Raw genomic sequence first — 23,317 nt, 5'->3', positions numbered from 1 at the left:
AATACATGCTGGTACCAAAACACCGGGAGCTGGGAAAAGCTTTCTAAATGTTTTGAAGGTAAAGCACTGGAACAGGTTGCTTAGCAAATTTATATAATCCCCTTCGTGGGAGACAGTGAAGAAATGCTCAGGCAGTGATCTGACGTGTGTGGCCCATGTACTTAATCCCCCTCCGTGCTTGGGGGTCTATTGAATACCCTCTGGAGAGCCCTTTTTAGGCACATTTCTGGTATTTCTGTGATGATAAACAGACTAGTATTTAATTGGCATTGATATTCCTTATATTATTAGTGTCAGTGGGGCTGAGCCAGTATTTGGGTTAAGTGGGAAATTTCCCTAAAGCCCTTAGCATAGACCCAGTTTGACTTGTAAATCAATAAACATTTCAGTTTAAAGCTATATGAAATCCTGTGGTCCTTAAATACATGGAGTGACAGGAAGTGCAACTGTCCTTCTAGCTAGAAAAAGTAATTTCAATCCTTTGGCTAGACAAAAATGCATATATCCTATCAGCAGGTTTTGCCAGCTGAGGTTATATGAATTGCAATCATAGTGTAACAAATACTCTAGATAGCTCTGTGCTACTTCTGGGCTGATATTCTTAGAGTTCTTGTATCCTGAGGGCAGAAAATAAATCAAAGAGAGAGAATAAAGACTGAGTTTGCACCTTTGAGCCAAAATATGCTGTAAGGACCATCCATAAGCATCAACACTGAAGGATAAATGTGTGGTAAGAGACTTTGTAGTATCATCCTATATGCCGGCATAGGCAACCATTTTTGAGGAGTGGAATGTGTGCAGAAATAATTAAATGTCTAAAGCACAACCACAAGTGGAAAAACAGTCATTTGATTTGATTGACTATTAATTTTTAAAAATATTTTTCCTGCTAAATACATACAAGCTATTGCCAAGATAAAAAAAGGTTTCTGATTTTTATATATAAATACCTTTTGGAGTGCTTTAATGAAGAATTCCTATAAGCTGGTGTCCTTCAGCCACTTAAATTATGAAATATGTTGATGTCATTCTGCTGTAATACTCTGGAGCTGACATACCCTAAGGACAATAAGTAACCAGCGCAACAGATTGTTTACATGCAAATAGCTATTGTTGTCAAGTTTGCCCAAGTACGGAATTCCTTTTGCTACCTTATTACTTCTTGAATTCTGATAAAGAGCTTTGGATGTGCATGCAAAAGGAAGAAATTCTTTACTGTGAGGGTAGTGAGACACTGGCACGAGTTGCCCAGAGAAGCTGTGGCTGCCCCCTCCCTGGCAGTGTTCAAGGCCAGGTTGGACGGGGCTTTGAGCAACCTGCTCTAGTGGAAGGTGTCCCTGTCCATGGCAGGGGGGTTGGAACTAGATGGTCTTTAAGGTCCCTTCCAACTCAAAACATTCTGTGATTCTATGATACATTGTTACTATGTGGCTAGCAGTAGCTGGTCAGAGGCATTAAGTGTTTGACTGGAAGCACTTGGGGAACAATTTTCCACATGAATGAAGATGAGAACTGGAGATAATTGCCTGATCTTCAATTCATAAATGGATGTTTTGTGTTGCACATTAAAACTGTTAGTCATCAGTGAAAGGTGGGAGTTTGTTGCAAGGCTGTGACTTTAAGCTGCATTGTGACCAATTATTTACTTACCAAAAACTATGTCCAAATTTGTGGGTATGTACAGAAGTTGTTGAGACTTGATACTGATTTTACACTCTATAAGACTAATTTTTCTTTCACAGGAATTTTGCGGTTGTGGAATTCTCTTATCCCACTACTGTTATTTCTAATGGTATTCAACACTTGAATGGTCCCGTATGTATGGTGAAGAATAAAACAATTGCATTGTCTTCTTATTGCTATTTGGGCTTAGTGTTGTGCTTAAGTGAAACAGGTTTCACTGTGCTACCTGATGCAGAACTGCAGTTCTCAGATTATCACATAGGTTACAGCAAAGCCAGTGTTGTGTTCAGTGCTGGCCTTTAATATCTGATTCTTAGTTTCATAATGAGGGTACATGGAAACCTGCAGCAGTATTGTAGACTAAAAATTGTCCAGAAAGTTTGGGAGCCATCAATTTAGAGATATATGATATGAGATGCTGACGTAAAGAACTTGCAGTCCAAATATATGCAAAGGATCCTCTGTCTGTGGCAAGTGGGACCAGTTGCTCCCGTCTCCCCTGGCTTCGGATGGAACATAGTCACCATGCATACATCTGGGACCAGTGCACAGTCCCAGTCTCAGAACACATCTTTGATGACTAGTGATGTAGAATGCTCCTGCCCATGGCACCAAAATTTGGGTTGCGTTGGATAATTGCAATGTAACACGAAACTCATGTTATTGAGTTTGAGATTGACTTTATATTGACTCAGAATATATTGCTTGTCTTTTTTTTGCCAATGCAAGGCAAATGAAAAAAAAAAAAAAGTTAAAAAAAAAAGGTTTTACTTTTTAAAATGCAGAGCCCCAGGAGTACAAAATCATTGTTTTTGACATGGATAATTAAAACAAACAAAAATATTATTAAGTTGACCAAACTGCCAGTGGCATGATGACTTTTTTTAGACAGAACACAGAGCTTGGGATGTTTGTCCTGGTTCTGTCTGGTTCAAGTCTGACTCTGTCTTCTACAAGACATGATCTGAAGCCACATCTTCCATTCTTCACAAAAAGTTATGGGCTATACTGGAATCAGATTAGGCAATTTATTCTACCCTTAAGAAAAAAAAAAAAAAAAAAAAAAAAAAAAAGTCCTTGAAAAAAAAAGCTTGGTTTTATTTAAAAATCGGTCCATTCAATTCATAAACATGATTGGCACTACCAAGGGGCAGAGGGCTGTGACATGAAGATGAGAATTATGTTGGAGGCAGGAGGACAAAGGTATGAATAGTTTAATTCAGTGTTTCTGCGATGTTCTTTGTAACTTGAAACTAACCTTGAGTGTCTGAAATCCAGTCATACCTAAGGGAGACTCACAGTATGATCAGTGGAAGGAAATAGGCATCTCAGGAGGTTGATTAGTCTCATCTTCAAATCAGACTCTAGTTTCTGTCCATTGAGCATAGTTACAGCTGGGGCTGGCTTGCTCAGACTTAGATCTATAAAGGTGCATGAGATGAATCCCTGTTTGTGTATGTCCTAGAATAGGCAAAATCCCTTCTACTCCTTTAATCCTCTTACTCCCTAGAGTGATTCCTTTCTCTCAGTACAGACCAGGTCTTAACTGGGACTTCTGCTGGTCTTCTCAAATGCTCCCTTGCCATGTTCAATTGTATGCCCAATCCTACTGTCTCCTTGCCTAAAATTTAATAGCTATTCCATGGACCAGTGTTGGTGAAATGGTTGAAGAAGTAAGTAGGCTTCAAATTGCAGCCTCAATGTTTTTTCAATGTTATTCTTCCACTAAGATGTCAAGTATCTTTTGCAGGAAGGGCAGCTGTCTGGGAAGTAATTCAATAGGTTTGCTTTGGGCAAGTTTAGACATGTGTTTTAACATAATACAAAATGTAGTTCATAATTTGATAGAGACGTTCTTCTCTGTAACGGATACAACAGACAGATGGGGGAGCACAAGTTTCAAGAGAAACAATTATGATTCGTTTGTAAAACATGTGTGTTGCACAACAGCTGCTTGCCAACATCAGCTATTCTTTTGTGCTACAGCTGTGCAAATCTATTTTAAAATTTTTAAATTGTTTTAGAGAGAGAAAAATATTTTGTTTGATCTAGTATGTTTTAAATGTTTTTTTTACATCCTGAAGTAAAACATCTGGAATGTTTGGAAATGAAACACTTTCAAAATAAAGAGTTAAATATTTGGAAGAAATGTAGCGAAGATATAAGTTTTTCAGTACTTATTTGGCTGTAATTAATCACTGAAATTGATCACTGCCTGATTTAAAATGTAATTTTAAAAGGTCAGTTTGAAAGAAGAATTTTGAAAGAGAACAAAGTAGTTTACAGACAAGAAGTAGGAGTAAAACTACTTTTAAAAGTAAAGATAGAATAATTTGCACTTAATAGTTTTCAGGCTGAAATGTAGACGTTCTGAATATATTTTATCTAGTTTTTACTGATACATTTCCTTTGTTGCCACCTTTATCCTCATATTTTTACAAATTTAAAACTATGATGGTTGTATGGCTTCAAAGCTGGAGGAATATCTAAATTAATTTCCCAGTGAAACCACCATTGCCTGAAATATAACAGCCCATGCTTTTACAGTTGTTAAGTGCTCAATGTGTTGTATTGCCCAGTGGGTAGCAACCAAACAGGTACTCTGCTGTTATAAGTGGAAAGTTTATTCCTTCTATGACAATTTTTCTGGCTTTATTGGAGAACCAACTAACATTCATACATTATAGTAGAAGTTTTTAATTGTTCCAGAACCTTCCTGGAAATGTGGGATGATTTAATATTTCATGCAGTATCCTTTCCTGCTTTTGTGCTTCAAAAGATGGTGAACAAATTAGCAAAAACCTCAGAGCCGGCTGCTGTCCCATATCTGCACAACTCCCACCAGCATCAACTTGCAAGTTCCACTTAATGGCTTGAAACAGATATTTCTTTATAGCCTGCATCTGATGACTGAACTCCTGATGGCAATGAGAATTGAGTATATGGTAGAGCTGCAGGATCAAAGCCCTAAGAAGTATATTACGCTAGTGTACAGCTGAAAGCTACTTGCACGCCTTAGCTTATTTCGCTATAATTGAACTCATGTCTTTTAATCTATACCTCATCATCTTTGACTTAAAAATAGCTTAAAAAATACAGTAATTTATGCGTACACCTAGTAAACTCTATAGACACACTGATTGTTTCAAAATAGATTGCGCTACAAGCAGAAGAAAATATCTGGTGACTTTCAGTTCTGCCCTTTAAGAGCTGCTTGTTAATAAAACTTTGGATTTAGTATAGAATATTTAAAGTAAAAAAATCATGGCAACTAAGGAATTTTTTAAAAGGGGAAAGAAAACCAAGTATTAATTTCAATCTGGGCACATAATAGTTATAGGGTACATTTTCAAATATATATAATTAAGGGCTTTGGAAGGGTTAGAAGGCAGTTTAAGTCATAGGATTTTTAACTGAAATGTAGTCATGGGCTATGCATAATAATCTGGATTTTTTCCTACATTGATCAGCTGAAGAACAGTTGAATGGGTAATGATGAAACTATCATAAAATCCAAGCCATTACTCATAAATACTGTAAGCATAAGAATACAGTAGTACTGTTTACTTGTTCAATATATATGTGTATGCATAAAATGATCATGAAAATAATGAATGGCCAGGCTCTCATAGCATTTTTGACATAGACAGTTGGATGGATAGATAGATAATCTACCATCTTGCTTTTCCTACAGTTAGATACTTTTTCTGAGTATCTACTCTGGTCCATCTGCATTCTACTAGCTGAAAGATCATAATCACTCACAATAATTTTCTTTGTATCATAGGTGTGATGACTTTCTGGTCTTCTGTTTCATAGTTCAGAGCTCTTCTAATAGACTGGCATATTAGGCAATGGTGAGAAATCACCAGAAAAATCCAGATGATGTCTCTCACCCCTGCTATTCCCTAAAGGAGGACAGGCTCTTTTTTCTTCTCTGTACAGCTCTTTGTGTCCTGGTCTGTGGCTATGACTCTTATGCACTATAGAAACACATAGGAAAAGAGTATTCAGATTTACTACTGCTTCCCATCGCCATTATAGAACAGTCTTATCTACAGAAAAACAATAGCTATAAGAAGATTTCTAATATACTTCAGAAAGACTCTAGGACTCCTACCTTTAGTGTCAAAAATCTGGGCATGGGAGTTGGAAGTTGGAAGACATTTGGGAATAAAAGTTTTGGTCATATTGTGAGTGTCATGGCAAAAAAACAATGGCTACTCTCAGCGACACTCAGGAAAGGAGAAAACCAGCATGTTTATATCAATTCAAAGTAATTTAAAAAGCATCTGAAGCTTTAAGGTTTTAAATCCCTTCCTGATTTCTCAGACTGGCACTTTCAATATAACGTTCACAGATTTAGTTCTGGGCAAAAAGTCTCAGCCTTTACATAACTTACTAGCATTCAAATGATATTTTTCCATTCACAGATGAGTTTTGACTTCAACTTGGCTGCTAGTAGAATAAGAGAATTTAAATAAATAAATTTTTAAAACCAGCCTTGATAATTTTTTTTAATCAGTTCAGAAGAGCTTCTGCTTAAGCCAATTTTGCTTCAAAGAGTTCATAGAAGTGATGCCGAATAGTTTGGCCTGCCAATTTAAGCAAACCTCATAATGGTCCTAAAGTTTCTACCATCCCCACTAATTTCTACATTTTCTTTGAACTGATTTACATAAATGAATAATATAATCCCAGCCTCAGAGTCCTTGAGTAAGAACTTTGAGCACATGGGGCCATCGAAGTCTATGGAAAGATTTCTGTCTGTGGAAAGATTTTTGTGGAAATTGGGCTTGGTTCTTGGGTTCCCTGAGACCACTGCAATTAGGGATGGATTTTTCCCCTCCCTTTCATTGAAATCAGTGAGAATTGATTACTCGGAGACCTTTAAAATTCTAGCCTTTCAACAGCCTAGCTTGAAGCCATGTTAAGGAATGGGTTGTCTCTAAGATTTTGCTTTCATTTGTACTATGTAAGTCCAGATATAATTAGTGAGAACTTGAGGTAGCCTAAGATGAAGTCTGAAATAACTGGGGATATTCACACCCAGCTGAGGTTATGATCCAAAAGTTACGGTGCTAAGGTTTGACTCACTTTAACTCTGTTTCCTGTTGGGAAAGTCTCCTCTTGAATGTTTTTTTTCTTTTTTTAATTGAAACCAACTGTCTTTCATCAAAGAGAGGGAAAGTGTGGGACTCTTGAATCCCAGATCAAAGAAAAGCAATTCTCTAGTCCCAGTTGGACAATGTCAAAATTTCTGAGCTCAGGGTACTTTGGTGTTATGTGGACAAACGGGGTGGGTAGAAACCACTAGCACGCACAGGCATATCTCTGTGACCCTGCTGGCTTCTGTGGACAGCAAACAAAGGGTGGCTTTATCAGCAGAATTGTTTTAAATAAAAATCTACTGGGATACATTTTTAAACAAAAGTTATAACATAAGAAGGATTCGTATTTTGTTAAATCTAACAAATTGTTGGCATATAATATAAACAATAAATTCTTTCCTGCTGGAGGAAAACTCACTGGAGTTAATTAAACTTATACCAGGGATAAAGTTTATCCAAAGCATAGAAAGTACATCTTATTGTAATGAGTTGAATGATTACAAAATAGTTTTAAAAATACAGATTTAGAGAACTTTTCGAGGTATCTGCTAATTGAACTCACAGTGGTCTAGAAATTAATGAAATAATGACTGTTCTGCAGACTTGAAAAAGAGCTGGACAGTCATGCATGCTGCCTGTATGAGCGCTGAAAAATGCTTCTTCTGTAGCGTTCTTAAAGATTTTCTCTGGAAAAAAAGCTTCTCTTGATATATACATTCTGAGTAGTTACGTTTTCCTTTGATTTGGAAGTAAAATATTTCCAAATATGATTTGTGTTGAAAATTCCAAATATTTATTGTGTCAACTTGTAGAATAGCCTAAAGGAAAAAAAAAAGAGGGTTAGGGTAAAGAACTGGAATGTTCACAAATGTGTTGGAGGATAGAAATCTTAAACAGTGTAATATTTATGAGCAACCAAGAGGCTACATTCTGCTCTCAATTACTCTGGCATAAATCTAGAATTACTCATTGGAAGTTCAAAGTTTTTGCTGCAGATTTACACCCATATAACAAGGAACAGAGTTCAGTTCTGTAAGGGTGGGAAAATCAATTTGGCCAGAGTGTAACTAGCCTGGAACTCAAACTCTAGTCACAGAAAGAAAGCTTTTCCAGGTCAGATAGCAGACTGCACATTGTGTATCTTTTCATTTTTATTCTTTTTTCCCCTTCTTTAGCTAATATATTGAAGCAAGCACAGAGTCCTATTCCTTGCAGTAACATCCCATGGCATTAGGCACTGGGCTGCTTCAGCTTTATCATGTAAGGCAGAATGAAAGTGCTCAGATACAGTAGAGTCAAGAAGCTCCATAGAAGGCCAAACAGAAGCAAGATGATATAAGCAAAAGTTGCTAGATTGTGGTTTGAGATATAAAGTGTAGAGACTTGTAAAGGGTAGTGAGAGGACTCAGGGAACCAAAGGAGAACAATAAGAGGGAAAAGAGAGTTAAAACAGAATCCCATATTGTGGGATATTGGGAAATTTCCTAAATTAAAGTAGGTTTCAGAAAAGACAAGAAACTTTTGACAAGTTGTCGGAGTGGATTTTTGAATAGTCTGTGAGTTACAGATCCCAGTGTTGCTCAGGTGACTTGTACTGCAGAAATTGTAATGCTATGCTATAATGGTTTCTGAAAAGAAAATAAAAATACTGCCTGCACATCTTGTTCTTATTCTGGAGAATATTCTCTCACTGGGTGCAGGGAAGGGAATGGAATGAAAAATAAGACTTTCAAAGAGAGTAAAAGAAAACAGTAAAGGAATAAAAGGGAATAATGTATGGAATCTAATTATACCTTTTCTAAATGTAGAGAGAGGCTGTACTAGTAGGTCTCAGACTTGACTGACAGAAGTAGCTGGAGTTATGGAGTTTTGTACCAGCTGAAAATCTTCCTGGGTCTATCAGCAAAGTTATTGAACTGTTGGCTGTGATACTACATAAATTTGTAATGAAGACATTTTCTGTAGATAATGATCTCTGCCTTTGTCACCACTGAAGGTGTGCATGCCACTGCTGACATTTTCACTAGTGGCTGTTAACTTAGTATTTGCTGATTTTTAGCTAACAGTATCTATTTAGCTGGATGCTCCAGCTAAGCAACCAATTTAGTCTTCCTTCTGGTTTTGATAAAACTGTGCTTTCTTCATAGCTCATCCGAGGGTTATTGTAGGTGGAACAAAATTATTTTGGCTTTCTATTTTATTTTTTAATTTGTGAATGCTGATGTTGCTTTTATGGCTGCCATATGCTTGTTACATATGTCAGTTCTAAAAGCCCCACTGATGGATGAAAGCTGGGAGAGGAGTTTTATCATTTGTCTCCCATCTAGCACTTTTCTTGCACTTGAAGGTAAGTCCAATATAATAAATAACCATAGCCTCCTTTTTTTAACATGCCACATCTGTAAGGTAATATTTCTCCCCAGTATGCTGAGAAGCAGGAAGGAAACATCTAACATCTGCAGGATTTGAAGTTATTTTTGACAGCTGTGTGCTATTGAGTGTTTCTTTTTTTGTGAAAGATAAAACAACCCAGGTGAATCGCTAAAAGGGCATTAATGACCATCAGACATGTTAAACATGTGTACTCATATGTACACACAAAAGATAAAATCATGCATCTATAGACAGAGTGGCAGTGAGAAAATATAGTTTGCTGACCTGAAAAGCTGCTATTGTAATGTAATATTAGATTTCTGATAAGATGGCACAAGGTATATGGTGTAGTATAGACGGGAGGTTTATGGTAATGAGAAACAGCAGTTTATCCTTGACACCTATTGATTAAAAACCTGGAAGGTTTGGTCTAGTGACATACAGAATCCATTTCATCAGTTGGCCTGGAGCTCACTCTGATCACAGCAGAATGGAGCAAGGCACAAGCTTTCAAGGCTAACTAGGAAATGTTCACATGTGGCCAACAGGAGATGGAGGCAGATGTTTGAGATTTTTAGCATGTGCATTAAGCCAATTTTTATTTGAAAGAGAAGAGCACCCACTTACAGCTAAATTGTACATGGTGAAGTTTTTTCATTCGTTGACACACAAGGCCTGTCTGCTTAATGTTTTGCAGGTAAAGATGAGTGACCATCTCCTCCAGAGCTCCAAGCTGGTCTAGAACAAGCCCAGGGCAGGAAACCACAGTGAGTGTGGTGATAAGTCCTGGTGAAGAAACACTGCTAAAAAATGTGGGCTCTGTATAGTGTTATCATAACTTCTCAATCAGAGCAGGCAAATAGCACAAAGGCATGGGCAAAAAGAGCATGTCTGCTTATCAAAACCAAACAAAAATCCTAGTGTGACTTCAAGGCACTTTACAATATCTCTTCTTCACCTAAGAATTTGAGATCCAAAATGGCAGAACTGGACAGAACAAGGATTCATCACTCAGTATCCTGCTTCTGACCTTTGGCAGTAGAAGATGTGCAAAGAAAGTGTATGGAAATGGGGCATATAGAATCATAGAATCACTTAGGTTGGAAAAGACCCTTAAGATCATTGAGTCCAACTGTAAACCTAACACTGCCATGGGGCCTAATGCTTCCCCCAGTACACCCATCCAGCATCAAAGTAAGGTAAAAGCCAGATTTTCCAATGGGAATTGTGTCAGGGAAGGTGATGTAATGGTGAGCTTGTAAGTCTTCACCAAGAGCTACAATGTTTGTCCATACTTTATGTTGGTGTGTTAAGTTTGCCGTAGGAAATCTTGCCTTTAAAATTCCTGTCAGTATCTCCTGAATTAGTGTAAATCACAGGAAATGTAGGATAAATATGAAATATTTACATCATTAAAGAAAATGAAAATAATGTGGGTATTGTAGGAAGGCTTACTTGATAACAAAATTAGTTATGATGACTATCTGCAAAAACCAACAGGAAACCAAAATCGTGGCTTTGATCATTCACCTGTACTGATAAGCAGTGGGGAATAACAGGCAGTATTAATGCAATAGTTGTGATTTAGATCAAGGTACAGGGAAGCAGATGAATAGAGGTCGTATAGCTAGCACAGTAGGTATTATAAATTGTGGGTGATGCAAGCCAGCATTGAATGACTACGGTCTCAAAGCAAGGAGGAAGCAGACAGTAGATTGTGAGTCAGAAGTTCTCTTCCAGCTGCAGTGCAGTTCACACTTGTTTAAAGTCAAATATCAAAGCTAGTCTCTGAAAATCTATCCATCTTTGTTTTCATTAGGTATTCTTTAAGTATTAATGCAGTCTTCTATTTTTGTTTTAACACCTATTGCTTACCTTTCACGCCTAACCATTTTCCTGATTATTAAAAAAATTGTTCTTTTCTTCATTGCTGACTATATACATTTTTGGCAGAACAAGTTTTCTTCATATCTCCCAAACTCTCTGTGCAGTAATTTCCATTGACTGCAGGGGTATCTGCTGGTGATAGCAAAGCTGATTGACTTCAAAGTCTCTTACTGTTGTTGCCGCACTTGGCCAAGAGTCTGCTCATGACTGTAGCAGATGTTTTTAAGCTTTTTTTTTTAAAGTTGCCTTTTTTTTTTTTTTTTTTTTAATAGACCAGTGGGAACCTTATGGAGCAGTTTTTCACTACAGTTCTGAAGTGAATGCCAGCATAGCTATGATTCTGAAACCCTCTTATCAGATCCACAGTGCTTGTAAGAGGAAAGTTTCCCTTTCCAGCAGATGAAAACATAGGTTTGCCAGCTACCTGATGGCAGATATTCAGCAGATTCCTGTTTAGTCTCAGTTTATCTTAATGGGTTATTTTTTACAGTTCATTAGAAAATTTCATAGTAATTTTATTCTCCAAGAAATTTTGGATGAAAGTTCTGAACAGTTCACACTTAGTATCAAGAGTCAAAACAACTTGGATTAACCCACAAATATTGTCAACTTCATTCTCATCTAATTAGGATTAATAAATGTCTTCTTAGCATCATAAAATATTTCATCAGGATTTTAGGGTGTGTGTGCACTGGGAGAATTTTATTCTAGGAGGATCTGTGTTGAGAGCAGTAGTTATTGGAGAGAATATAGGAGAACCATTTTTGGCAGGGAACAAGAGATAATTTAAACCTTGGTCAAAATTTCAAATGGAGCAAAGCTGCTTCCATTAATAACATTAATAGAAACAGACCAGGAATTTGGTTCCTACCACTTCCACTGAAAGTAATGTTATTACTTCAGAACTTTATCCTGCATTCTAGAAATGTTTGTTTTTGTGGTGTGTACCTTAGACATTTCTGCAGTAACTCCAGAGAGAGCTGGAACACTCTTAAATACCCTGAGAAGTGAGGGAAATGCTCATCTGACAATGCAGCACTGAAGTCATGTGCCTGTAATGTATTCTAAGGCAGAAAGATATAGGGCAAACAGGAGTTGAAACCAGCAACTCACCATAGCCCACCAAAGGTAGAAGCAAAGTTACAAAGCCAGAAGTCCTTTCAGAGACAGAAAGCCAGTTGGGGAAGAGACCAGAAATGCAAGAGCAAGAAGGTACCTGACAGTGGCCAGAAGAATGCTGGAGAAGCCAGCATGCCTGCTATGGCACACTGCACCCTGGAGAGGGTTTGTAAATGAGAAACTGAGGAAGCAAAGAGGAAAGGAAAGAAAAGGTGGCACTGTGATTCTTAGGATTAATATAATCTTACAGACCAGTTTATGCAGATTGAAATAACTGGAGGGGGGGTTGTTTCCTTGTTAGCTGCAGTTAACAACAGCTTTGAGAGTCTTCAGCATTTGTTGTTTGGTTCATTTACTTAGAAAGGAACAAATGGATTAATGGATTATCCTTTTTTTTTTTTTTTTTTTTTTTTCCTTTTCCACCTCCCAAAGGGGAAAGCTGATGCTTTCATTAAGCTTTACCAGCTGGCTGTATGGTTTAGTCAGTAGGTCAGTATGTAAATACTTACATAGTGTGTTCAGTTGCTATTAGTCCTTTCTTATCCTTACAAAATTTTTGTTTACATTTCCCAATCCTATAGTATTTAAGCTTGATTCCTTTGAGCCAAATACTTCATGATTAAATACAGTGCATAACAAAGAGAAATAATTATAATTTTTAACCCACACAGATGTATAAACCAAAAAAATCCCTACTTGAGAAAGAGAGTACTGAGGCCCCATATAGATTTAGGAAGGTCATTTAGCCTCATGGTTCCTCTTGACTATATTTTAGTACATTTTACATACTTCACGAGGAGGTATGGTACTAAATTATGCATAAAGATCTGAAACCATTTCATGGAACATGCTACAAGTGTACAGCAGTAATAAAATTTATAAAAGCTCTTGTCACTTCTATCAGTTATTTCATTCAAAATCATAAAGTCCTGGCTGAGCTTTGAAGGGCCAAATTGTTCAGAGGATAAAACGATATCCTTATTTAAAAGTTGTCCCCTTTGAAAAACTTCCCCAAACATTCAGCCAAAGCAGAAGGATTTCCTTTAGGAAGCCGGATGCACCTTTTTCTGTGACTGTAACTGAGCTTTGGATTATATATCTTTGGGAATTCCAAACTGTTAAGAAAAACAATAGCAGCTTACTCAGTAACATTACATACTTGCAGATAGAACTAAATACTTGTTATATGTCTTACCTTGAGACTAATGGATTCACCTGACTTTTGTAATAACAGAAATTATGTCAGTAGAATTATGCTGTGAACATGAGTCAGAGCTAAACTATTTGTCTCATCATTCTCTGGCAGACTGAACATACTTTATTACACCAAACTGACACATGGTGTGCTTCTTACTTGTATTATAAAAGTTTAAACCTGGCTTACCTGAGTTTATTAAATAAATCATAAAAAAACGTTTCATGTACCTTCAGTATTTTAGTATCATTTGTTGCTTTTTCAAGAGTTCTCTGTCCCCAGCTGGGAAAACTTTCTGCTCAACCTGAAATCAGTGCGCACAAAAATATATGACTGTATTGGCACATTCAATCTCATTCAGAAGTTGGCCCATCTCACGTAAGCTATAGACACAGCTGTTACACCAGTGGGATGAAGTAGGGAAACGGCTCAGAACAGACCTCTGCAGTCTCTGCACCCCTGACATTTCCTGTTTGACCCTGGACACATGCAACAGCTTCCTTGTCGAAGATCATAGACCAGAAGGAGCAAACAAATCTCTTGGCTCCACTTTTGAGGCAGGTGTCCCCTCTCTTGATATTTCCTGTGGTCTGGGAGACACTGCCAGCTGTCCATTCAGTTCATGTGAGCGGTTTGTCTGAGGGCTGGGGGTACAGAAGGGGAGCAGCCTTCACAGGACTCGTTCTGGTATCAGATGAAATGAAGGAAAGGACATTTGTGCTGGTGTGTTGTGCTAAGAATGGTTGTTCCTGTTAAGTCTTGAGAACAAAATATTACGTTAGTATCACCTTAATATTACAACTAACAGATATCTTCTTTTATGAAGTGACTTGGCTTTCAGGTGTGTTTATTCTTGTTATATGAAAAAATATTACATTTTTTATGGGATGAGGGGATTATTATACTGAATGCATGCATACTGTCTTACTTTGAGGTACAGATCATTCATCTAACTCATAATTTCTGTAAAAATGATTGCTTGACACTCAGAGTCATGCTTTATATCCAGATTGTCATCTTTTTAAATCGTTATTAGCTAAAGAAAGGGTCCTGCCTTCAACATTTCGCTGGAACAGCCACTACTGTTGACAAGACTACTAAGAATTGTATTTAGACATTTGTGTTGTTTTTCCATTTTTTGGTCTCTCTTTCCACTTTTACCTCCTTATCTAACATCCCACTTGAAATGTTGCCCTGTTTTTTATCACAGCTCAGTTGTCTTCTAACTTCCTCATAACTTTCTAATCCTTGCTGCACAACTTCATTTCCCTTGTGTCAAGGCTTCAGTCATGATCTGTGTTCATCCTCCTGCATCCAGATGATGTCCCCTACCTACCTGCCTGACTTGAGGATGTCTAAGCTGATTGATAAATGTCTAAGCAGGTAAATTAGAAATGTACGGGTCCTCTCTCTGTACAATGTGTAGCCTAACCTGTTTCTTTGCAATCACTTTCCAGGTATGTCTCTATCAGCTTCATGTAACCGAGTGAAGATATATGTCCCTTGTTTCTGTCAGCCATATCTTTTTACTCACTTTCTCTATCTTACAAACAATACTTTTGTCCTTCGTGTCAGGCAGTCTGGTGTTGTCTCTGATTTCATGTAGCCCTGGGTTATAGCCACTGCTTGCAACTTCACCCCTGGTTTCTCACAGATATGCCTTCTTTCTGTTTGGAAACTATTCACACATATCTAAATCATCCTCATTCATTCTTTGGATTCTCCATAGCAGCCCTGCTTGATGGTCACTTAGGTCCCCACTCCTGAGCTGCTGAGGACAATCCCACCAAACTCACATTGCCAGTGCGATGCCTAACATGGCGCTCTTCTTTGCAGCCTCCAGCTTTTCCTTTTCCTCACAGTTATACCCTGTTCTTCCCCTTACAGAACCCTTGTGGGCCCAGACACCTTCTGCCATCCCCCTCTTGTCCAGCTCCACCACCAGCACCTGCATCTGGTGCCAGTTCATGCATGTTGTCCACAGATGCTTTATCCTCTGCTTTGCTGTTTGCATGGAAAACAGTACTGAAGCTTAGCTGTTAAATATTCTTTTCCCCTGATATCCTTCATAAAACCCACATTCATCATGAGGTACACAAAAGCGTTTCAGGCAAAAAATGTAGCTAAGTGATTTCTAAGGATAACAGATGTTTGTTTATTTATCTTTCACTTAGAATTAGAATGAGAGAAAACAAAAACCAGGAAGACCAGACTTGCAATCAGGCTTGTAACCACATTCTTACCTATGGAGTATTATTATTGTTTTCCTCTATTACCTTTCCTGATTCCTGCAAATAATCTTGTAGATTCTTCTATGTATCTTCAGTAGGCCGGAAGCACTTCTGGGTTTTATCATTGTAAAAATTCTAGCTAAATGAGGTTCTGAAGTTGATGGCCCTGACCTGGTACTAGCTTAAAAGTCATAATATAATCAACAATAATTTTGAAAGAGTAATAATTATTTTGAAAAAGTAACGCCCGCTTCACATCATTGTTTCCTAAACCCTGTTGGTTATGTATTACAGATGACTCTCTCCTAGTAAGCTTGCTTACTTGTTACTTTCAGGGTTTCTGTGCTGGGAAAATAGGTTGCAAAAGAGACTGTGGGTATCATGACCTCATCATTCGTATTCAAAAGAAGAACAGCAAGATCACCATAATGCATTACTTTGTAAAATTATAACCCTGAGAAGTAATAAGATTCAATTACATTTTTTTGGCAAAGTTCTTTCTAAGAAAGTATCTGTCTCATGACTCTAGTTTATTCTTTGTTCTGATCATTGGTTCACAGGCCTCACGAGGATTTTCCATCTCCTCAAACCTTGCAAGAGATAAATCCCTCTTTTCCTGTGGTCCGCTTCAGCCTTTGCATATGTGCACTTTCTGAAGCGTTAACTGTTAACAGTTGTGCCTAAGAAACCTAAATTCCTTATACAGCCACAGTGCTTTATGATGCTGGAGAACAAATGCGGACCGCACAAGGAGCTTTCTTCCCCTTTGCTCTGCACAAGACCTGAAATGTCATGCTGAACAAGAATATTCCAGTCATTGGAGCAGAGTGGTGGATCCTGTGGGCTGAACTTGTCTAAAATGCAGAACAGTTACCTCTGTGCAGTCTTACAGAAAGCCCGTTGCGGCTACTGTTAATGGTGGCAAAACCACAGAGAAGATAAGCAGAGAATGCTGAAATGGGTTTGCTGATCCTCTATACACACACTTGAAAACTCATGAGATTCCTAAACCAGGTCAGATTCACTCCTGCAAACTACAAACAAGAACGGGATAATTTATAAGTCAATATAGAGAGTTGAATTTTTAACTACTCTGTCAGTATGGTCTTTGTAATGAAAGGTAGAGGATAATACTGTGTATTACACATTTCAAAGGGTGATTTAAGAGGATCCTTTTAGCTTGCTTCTCATTTACTCTGTTTTCTTTTCAACACTTTTTCTAACTCTTGCCATCCTTAATTTGAGAACTTAAAAGTCTGTAAGGCTCTTATTTTCTCTTGGGCTTACATCTATAGTGTTAATGGTACATACTATTCAGCGAAGGCATAGTTAATACCATGTAGAACATTACCGGCAGAATAGGATTCAGGTCATCCTATCTCGCTATGTTTTGTTTTGGAAGAAATAACAAGAAAAACATATGGAACATTTTTGTCCATAATGCTGGGTGATAAAATCCCATAGGATTTTAATGGTGTGGCATTTCTACACATTTTTTTTTTTTCCTTATATTACAGTTTAACATGGGTTCCCCTACTATAGGCTCTCAAAGGAATTTTCAGTTGTCCTTTTAAGTAAGCATTTATGCTGCTCAGCAATTTGGACTGTCCATTGTGACTCATTTTATAGCCTGCTCTGCTTGCCTATCTGTCTTGTATTTCCAGCAAGAATATTTCTATGAGCAACAAGCAGAAATGATGCGTTGGACATGGACTTCATGGAGCTTTAAATGTTTTTAGAAAGGGAAGTGTTAACATTGAATAGATGACGTTAGCACCACCACCAAGAAAGAAAGAAAGAAGAAAAACGAACTCTGAAAAGCTGTATTGACTAAATCTTCTAACAATGCTTGTGATTTTCCTATATCCTGCTCTGTGTTTTTGTATGGATTTTTCACAGCACAGACAGACGTTACCCACACTGTGATTCAACGTCTGTTCCTAGCCACGCTCTTGCACAATTTTAACCTGATTTCACGGGAGGAACAGGGAATGAAACACCGTAGCTCGTGGTTGTCAGCAGTGAAAAATAGCCAGGAATCAGACAAACAGCTTCATTGCTGAGATTATTTCCGGGATAAAAGCTCTTCCAACAGCTGTTTGCTTTGGCCACTACTCAGGTCCTTTTTTTTTTTTTTTTTTTAAATCAGAAAAAAAAAGAGGTTTGTTTTTTTTAAGATGTGGGCTGGTTATTTATGTAGTCAGGAAGAGGTCTCTGCTTCCAGTGTTGTAGTCTCAGAGCTGTTTTGACAGTTGGAGTACAGGGAGGTTTCATCTATTCTCTCCTCCCTTTTCTCCTGTCCTTCATTCACTTAACGCACAGACCTGGAATGCTGTAGAAAGAAGAGAACGCGAATTTATGAGTTCTTTAATCCCAGACAGGCAGCTCTGTGGCAGTTACCTTCAAGAAAAGTTCACGCCCCAAAGGAGTGTTTAGTCTTACAGAGCCACTGACTCACTGAGCAGCGCATGTGAGTGGCTGAGAGGGAGAAGGGGAGAGATGAAGGAAAAGTTTTGCTTTCTCGTGAAACTCGTAATATTATTGTTTTAAGACGTTTTGAAAAGATGACTGCTACTTTTGTTTAAAGTATTTGTTCTGGAATTGCTGAAGCTGGAGTCTACCAGACTGAGGTCAGGAGCATTTTCTTTGGCAGAAAGAAGATACTTTTATAGAAGCCATGCCTGTACTTGGGGTTGCCTCCAAGTTAAGACAGCCAGCCGTAGGGTCAAAGCCTGTTCACACTGCCCTCCCGATACCCAACCTTGGCCCTGCCGGCTCTCAGCAGTATTCGTCAAAGTCTTTGGAGCTTACTGGGGCGGAGAGCTCGATGCTTTCTTGTCAGCTTACATTAAAGTCAACCTGCGATTTTGGAGAGAGGAGAGCACTTCAAGGAAAAACCCAGGAGATTGAAGATAGCAAGGTTAGTTGTAAACTTTACCTGTGGATTTCAATTCTCAGAAAATGTTGATTTGCTCAGACAAAAATCTGATAGAAACCTACTGCACACAGAACTCAAGGGTAATTGGGTAAATAGACTTTTGCTGTCATCAGTGAACTCGCATAGCAGCCTTGGAAATCTGTTTTGCTGTTTGAATAAATATTCTGGTTTTAAATGTTAGTGTTAAAAGCTTCCCAGATGCATTTTGATAAGGATCAGTAGAATCATAAATAGAGAAAAATCATTCCAGCACCCAGTAAGCAGAGCAATGACATGACAGTACTTTAAAAAAACCCCAAAAAACACATTGGCTGCTTCATGTTATATTATGAAGTTTAAAAAGAGCTCTCATGCCCACACCTATTCCCACAGGGAGACTCTTTTAAAATAAAAACAAGTAATTGATTTTCTTTTCACTTTTGAAATGATCTGGCCACTCTTGCTGCAGAACTGCTGAACCAGAAAAACAACTTCTCAGTGAAAAGTACCTGTGTTTTTCTCTTCTGCAAAATAACTTCTTCCTAGTCCCTATCTAGCTCTGATTCATTGTGATTTTAAAAAGAAGGTTTGTTTGAAGTAGGATGCCATGACGTTTTTTAGATTCCTTAGGGTTATTTCTTTTGTAAGGGGGTTCTTTTTGAGTCTTAATTAACAGTTTTAAGACTTCTGTTTTATTTTCAGCTAGTCTTTCTGCTGTAGTTGAACATAAGCATTGATTCTCTTCTTGTCAGTTGTATATATACCTGTAGATCTTTCAGTCAGTGCATTTACGGCTGCATGTGTGGTTACCAGCTTCAGCAAGCAGTTTTATGTGAGGTTACTTTCCCTTGCTTTTCTAGTACTTTTGGTTTGTGGAACTGATTACCACGCTGGCATTAAACATATACTTGTAGTTGCTTCTTATTTAGTTTGAGGACACTTGAGTTTTATCAGACTTGTTAAAGTGGCAAGATACAAATAATATATGTACTTGGCTTTCCTTTGTTTTTAGTTACTGGGTTAATTCAGTATTAGTGAAGAAATTTGGTTTTGTGGTTAAAGCATAAGGTTGGGATTCCGAACGTTTGGTTTCCTTTCTAATCCCTACCACATATTTCACCATAACATTTTGGTCATGTCACTTGATTTTTCCCTTGGAGTTTTCTGTATCGCCCCTCCGTGTCTTCCAAAGATGATGCATTGGTGGGCTCAGACATGCTTTATAGAAATATAAAGAAGGACCAGACTGTCCATCTCTTGATTACCAGAAGTGATGAACCCTTTTCTATAACATGAGTGTGACATGAAGATAATGATAACTTTTGATAATGATAAAAGATAACTTTTCAACACAATGTGTTTCCTGACTGCTTACTTATTTTTAATAGAAAATATTCTTTATGTTTTCTCTTTAATGTTCTTTAATGATTATTGCATGAAAAGTAAATTAGATTTGCAAGTACTATTTTCAGAAAAAAACAATACAGTTACATTGCCTACTGAGAGATGTTTCTTGATTCTTTAAAAAAATGTGGAGAAAGATTTAAAGCATCTTGCCTTCAGTGTTTAAACTACTTGGGAACTATTAGTGATCAGCATGAGACCTAATGGGAGTCATATCCTTTCAAGACATCTGGTCCTGAGTCCTGCTGAAGTGTTAGTGAGTAAAGTAACAGATTAGATGAAGCCAAACTGTGATCCCAATTTGCCATTTCGTGTTTCACGGGTTTGACAATACTTGTAATCTTAGAGACTGTTTTTTAAAGAAAAAAACCCTGAAAACCCCAACCTCCAAAAACCAGCCTATGAGCCATTAGATCTCTCTTTCTTTCTGTTCTCAGTGGAGGCAGCTGAGCACTTTTAAAAGATGATCCTTAAAGAATAAGTCCAGTTTGTGCACCTGATGGTCTGAAAACCTCCCCTGGCCACCTGGATTTACAGAAGTGCTGAGCATTCAAGGAGTTACTAATTTCTTCAGCCTTTCTATATTCCCTCCATACAAGTCCAATGTTCCCAGTAAAGCTTAGTGGCAACCCTTTGCCCAACTTTCTTCCAGACACATTTTTTTGAAGGATGCTCTTTTATGCACCTTTTAAGGAGGTTTCTTGAAATCTTTTTGCCAAAGTAGTTTGGACTATAAAGTGGGTGGTTATGATGAAGAAATTATTTTTAGGCTCTTCTTACTCGTAAACTTCAAAGTATCAGCCTAAAAGTATTGAATGCTATTTTCCTTTATCACTAATGGAGACCCATGCCACCCCGGGAGCCTCAGCAGTATGTCCAGGTTGTCTAAGCAGTAGTTCTAAGCACAAATTTGAGGGAATTGTTAGAGTTAATGGCACTTCAGGTTTGCTGAGCAGATGCAAGTTTTGCATTACAGATTATGTTGTCCCAAAGCTTGACCATTTGTGAGTGCTGTTTCCAACAGACCTTTGGTTGATTCCTCTGGTTAGCAAACATATTAATCAAAAATGTGATATTCCTACGTGACTCTGTGGTATACAGTGCTGTACATTGGGAATATTTCATTATAACAGTGATCAGATAAAAGGTCTTTCAATCAAAATGTGATGAAGACCTAGTCTGAGTTTCCAACTGAGTGTGAAATCTGTCTATATAGCATACTGCTTGTATGCTTATATTATATCATTGGATATAAGGCAGCACTGACTTTTGAGGGAAAAATGATGGATATCTGTCTGCGAAAGACAATGGAACATGTGAATTAATCATCTGGTTAACTTTTGCCCTTGGCTGCTGGATTGCAGCCTTTAACATTGCTTTCTTTGGTATTTTACATACGCTGCACTGTGGGTCACCAGCTTTCTCATCCTGTCTGGAAGTCACTTAGATTGACACATGTAGTCACTGTGACATATCCTGTTGCTATCTATAAGTGCTAAGGATTCCAAGATAAATTTGGGTTATACATGTCAATACAGTAGGTCATTGCCATCCAGCTGTTTCCTCTATGGCCTTCAGTCTCACCACACCTGATTGTTCGAGACTTTTGACACTTGGGTTGGCTTTCTCACACAACTACCTTGCCAAGACTGGTTAGGAATACAGCTGCAAACATCAGTTCTCTTTTCCCTAGGCGTCTCTCCCATCTCACATGATTTTGTTGCACTTGCACGTGTAGTCTTGTTTGCTTTCTTTTTTGTGGACATGATGCAGTTTGAAGTTTAATAAAAGTGACATTATTCTTTTAATAAAAAATGTGGTAGGAAAAGTTTGAGGTGGTTACATTCAACTTTTTTCTTAATTGGATAGAACATAGGAAAGCAAATAATAAGTTCCTAATGATTTAAATTATTCTGTGTGTAGTTTATTCAACTACCCTTTTGTTCAAAATTTTTATAATTTGTGCTTTGGTACCTAAGTCACACACATCTGCTTTCTTGCTAAACTCACTAATGTTTAAACTGACTGCATGAACACTTATGATGTGAATAGTCATGCAAGATATTTGAGCGCAAGCATTCAGAGCACATTCTTTTTCCCTGAGTATCATATAGACAAAAGTTTATTCCTATATATGTACACAGGAAAGGAATCCAGCTGCTGGATTCATGAGGTGAAATGCTGGCTCTCTTTGAAGCAGATGGAGTTTTGCTGTTCAGTTGGACCATAGAGTGTTTTTATGCAAACCCACATCTGAAAACACCAATACCTTTTGTAACATTTTTCTATCATCTGTGGGTACAGTATTATTTATATTTCTGTGCCACCACTTTTATACCTCTTCTAAATTAATGAGACCAAAATTATTGGATCATGCTAGGCTGCCTTGTGATACTGTTCTAGTTGCAGAATGGGCTACTAAACAGCAATAAAACGAAAAAATATCAAGCAATATTGTAGAATGGTAAATGAAGAAATAGCTTAAAACTAAAGGGAAGAAGAAAGAGTTTCTGTGCAAAACCAACTTATTTTGTTCACTAAATGATAATGCTGCACTATATTGACCTGTAGCAAAATGCCAGTGGCAATAGCATTTTACTCCAGGTCACCATGATTGGTTTCAGCTGCCCTCACACATTTGATGGTGCAGTCACAAGGGCACTGCCACAAATCCTCTCTGGCACAAAGCTGAGCAGCTGCTGGGAGTCAGCATCCCTGCTAGACATGCTGATCTTCTGGTCTGGCTTCCTGGGACTGCTCCTTGCATTGCTCTGCGTTATGCTCCCAAGGTTTTCCTTCCATCATCAAATTTTCTTCTTTCAAGAGCACTGCACCATCATTTATGCTTGCAAACTGAATTTTCTCTGAGCTGGATCTGATATATTAATTGTAGCATTTTGGTTATATGACTTGGATGATAAGATTTTGGCCTTCTTTCCTGAGTTAATTCATTCCTTTACTGTCATATTATCTTTTTTTTTTTTTCTTGTTTTCAGTTTCTCTTTGTCCATGCTATCTGCCTGCTGCTGTCTCCTTTATCTGCTTCTTCCTTCCTGTTGGCAGATGTATTTACAGGCTTCTGCATATGACTTATTTTTCTCTGTATCCACTAATCAAGTCTTCCTGTCATGACTGCAACATTCTTCATATCAGTGTTCATTATTGGAAAGTGCTAGTCAGGCTCCACAAATGATCCGGTACACATATGTAAACGTAAACTTTTCTAGATACTTCAGTTTTGGGGGGTGAATGGGTGGTAATTTGTGATCTTCCTTAGGGAGGTCCAGCCCCACCAAGTTCATCATTAAACAACCTAACTTTGTACAGGAAGATCTCTGGGGAACTCAGGAAAGAGATCTGCTGCAAGGCCTTCTGGAAGAAATGACAAAGAACATGA

The 23,317-nt window shown here is 37.8% G+C and overlaps 1 protein-coding gene across 9 annotated transcripts in view; it reads left to right on the top strand.

Moving 5' to 3' along the window:
- Positions 1 to 23,317, top strand: part of NAV3 (neuron navigator 3) — a 562,960-nt gene that overhangs the window by 268,492 nt on the left and 271,151 nt on the right. For 7 of the 9 annotated variants that reach the window (XM_074827167.1, XM_074827173.1, XM_074827172.1 and 4 more), the window contains exon 1: positions 18,277 to 18,519. The exons of the other annotated variants lie outside the window; for them this stretch is intronic. In XM_074827167.1, the coding sequence (XP_074683268.1) occupies positions 18,277 to 18,519 (243 nt within the window). Of the gene's footprint in view, positions 1 to 18,276; positions 18,520 to 23,317 lie in introns of those variants that run through there. 9 annotated transcript variants of the gene reach the window in all.

This window comes from Strix aluco, chromosome 5 (assembly GCF_031877795.1).
Source record: "Strix aluco isolate bStrAlu1 chromosome 5, bStrAlu1.hap1, whole genome shotgun sequence".
NCBI classification, from domain to species: Eukaryota; Metazoa; Chordata; class Aves; order Strigiformes; family Strigidae; genus Strix; species Strix aluco.
The sequence above is the reverse complement of the archived record's forward strand: the minus strand, read 5'-3'. Positions and strand labels throughout refer to the sequence as shown.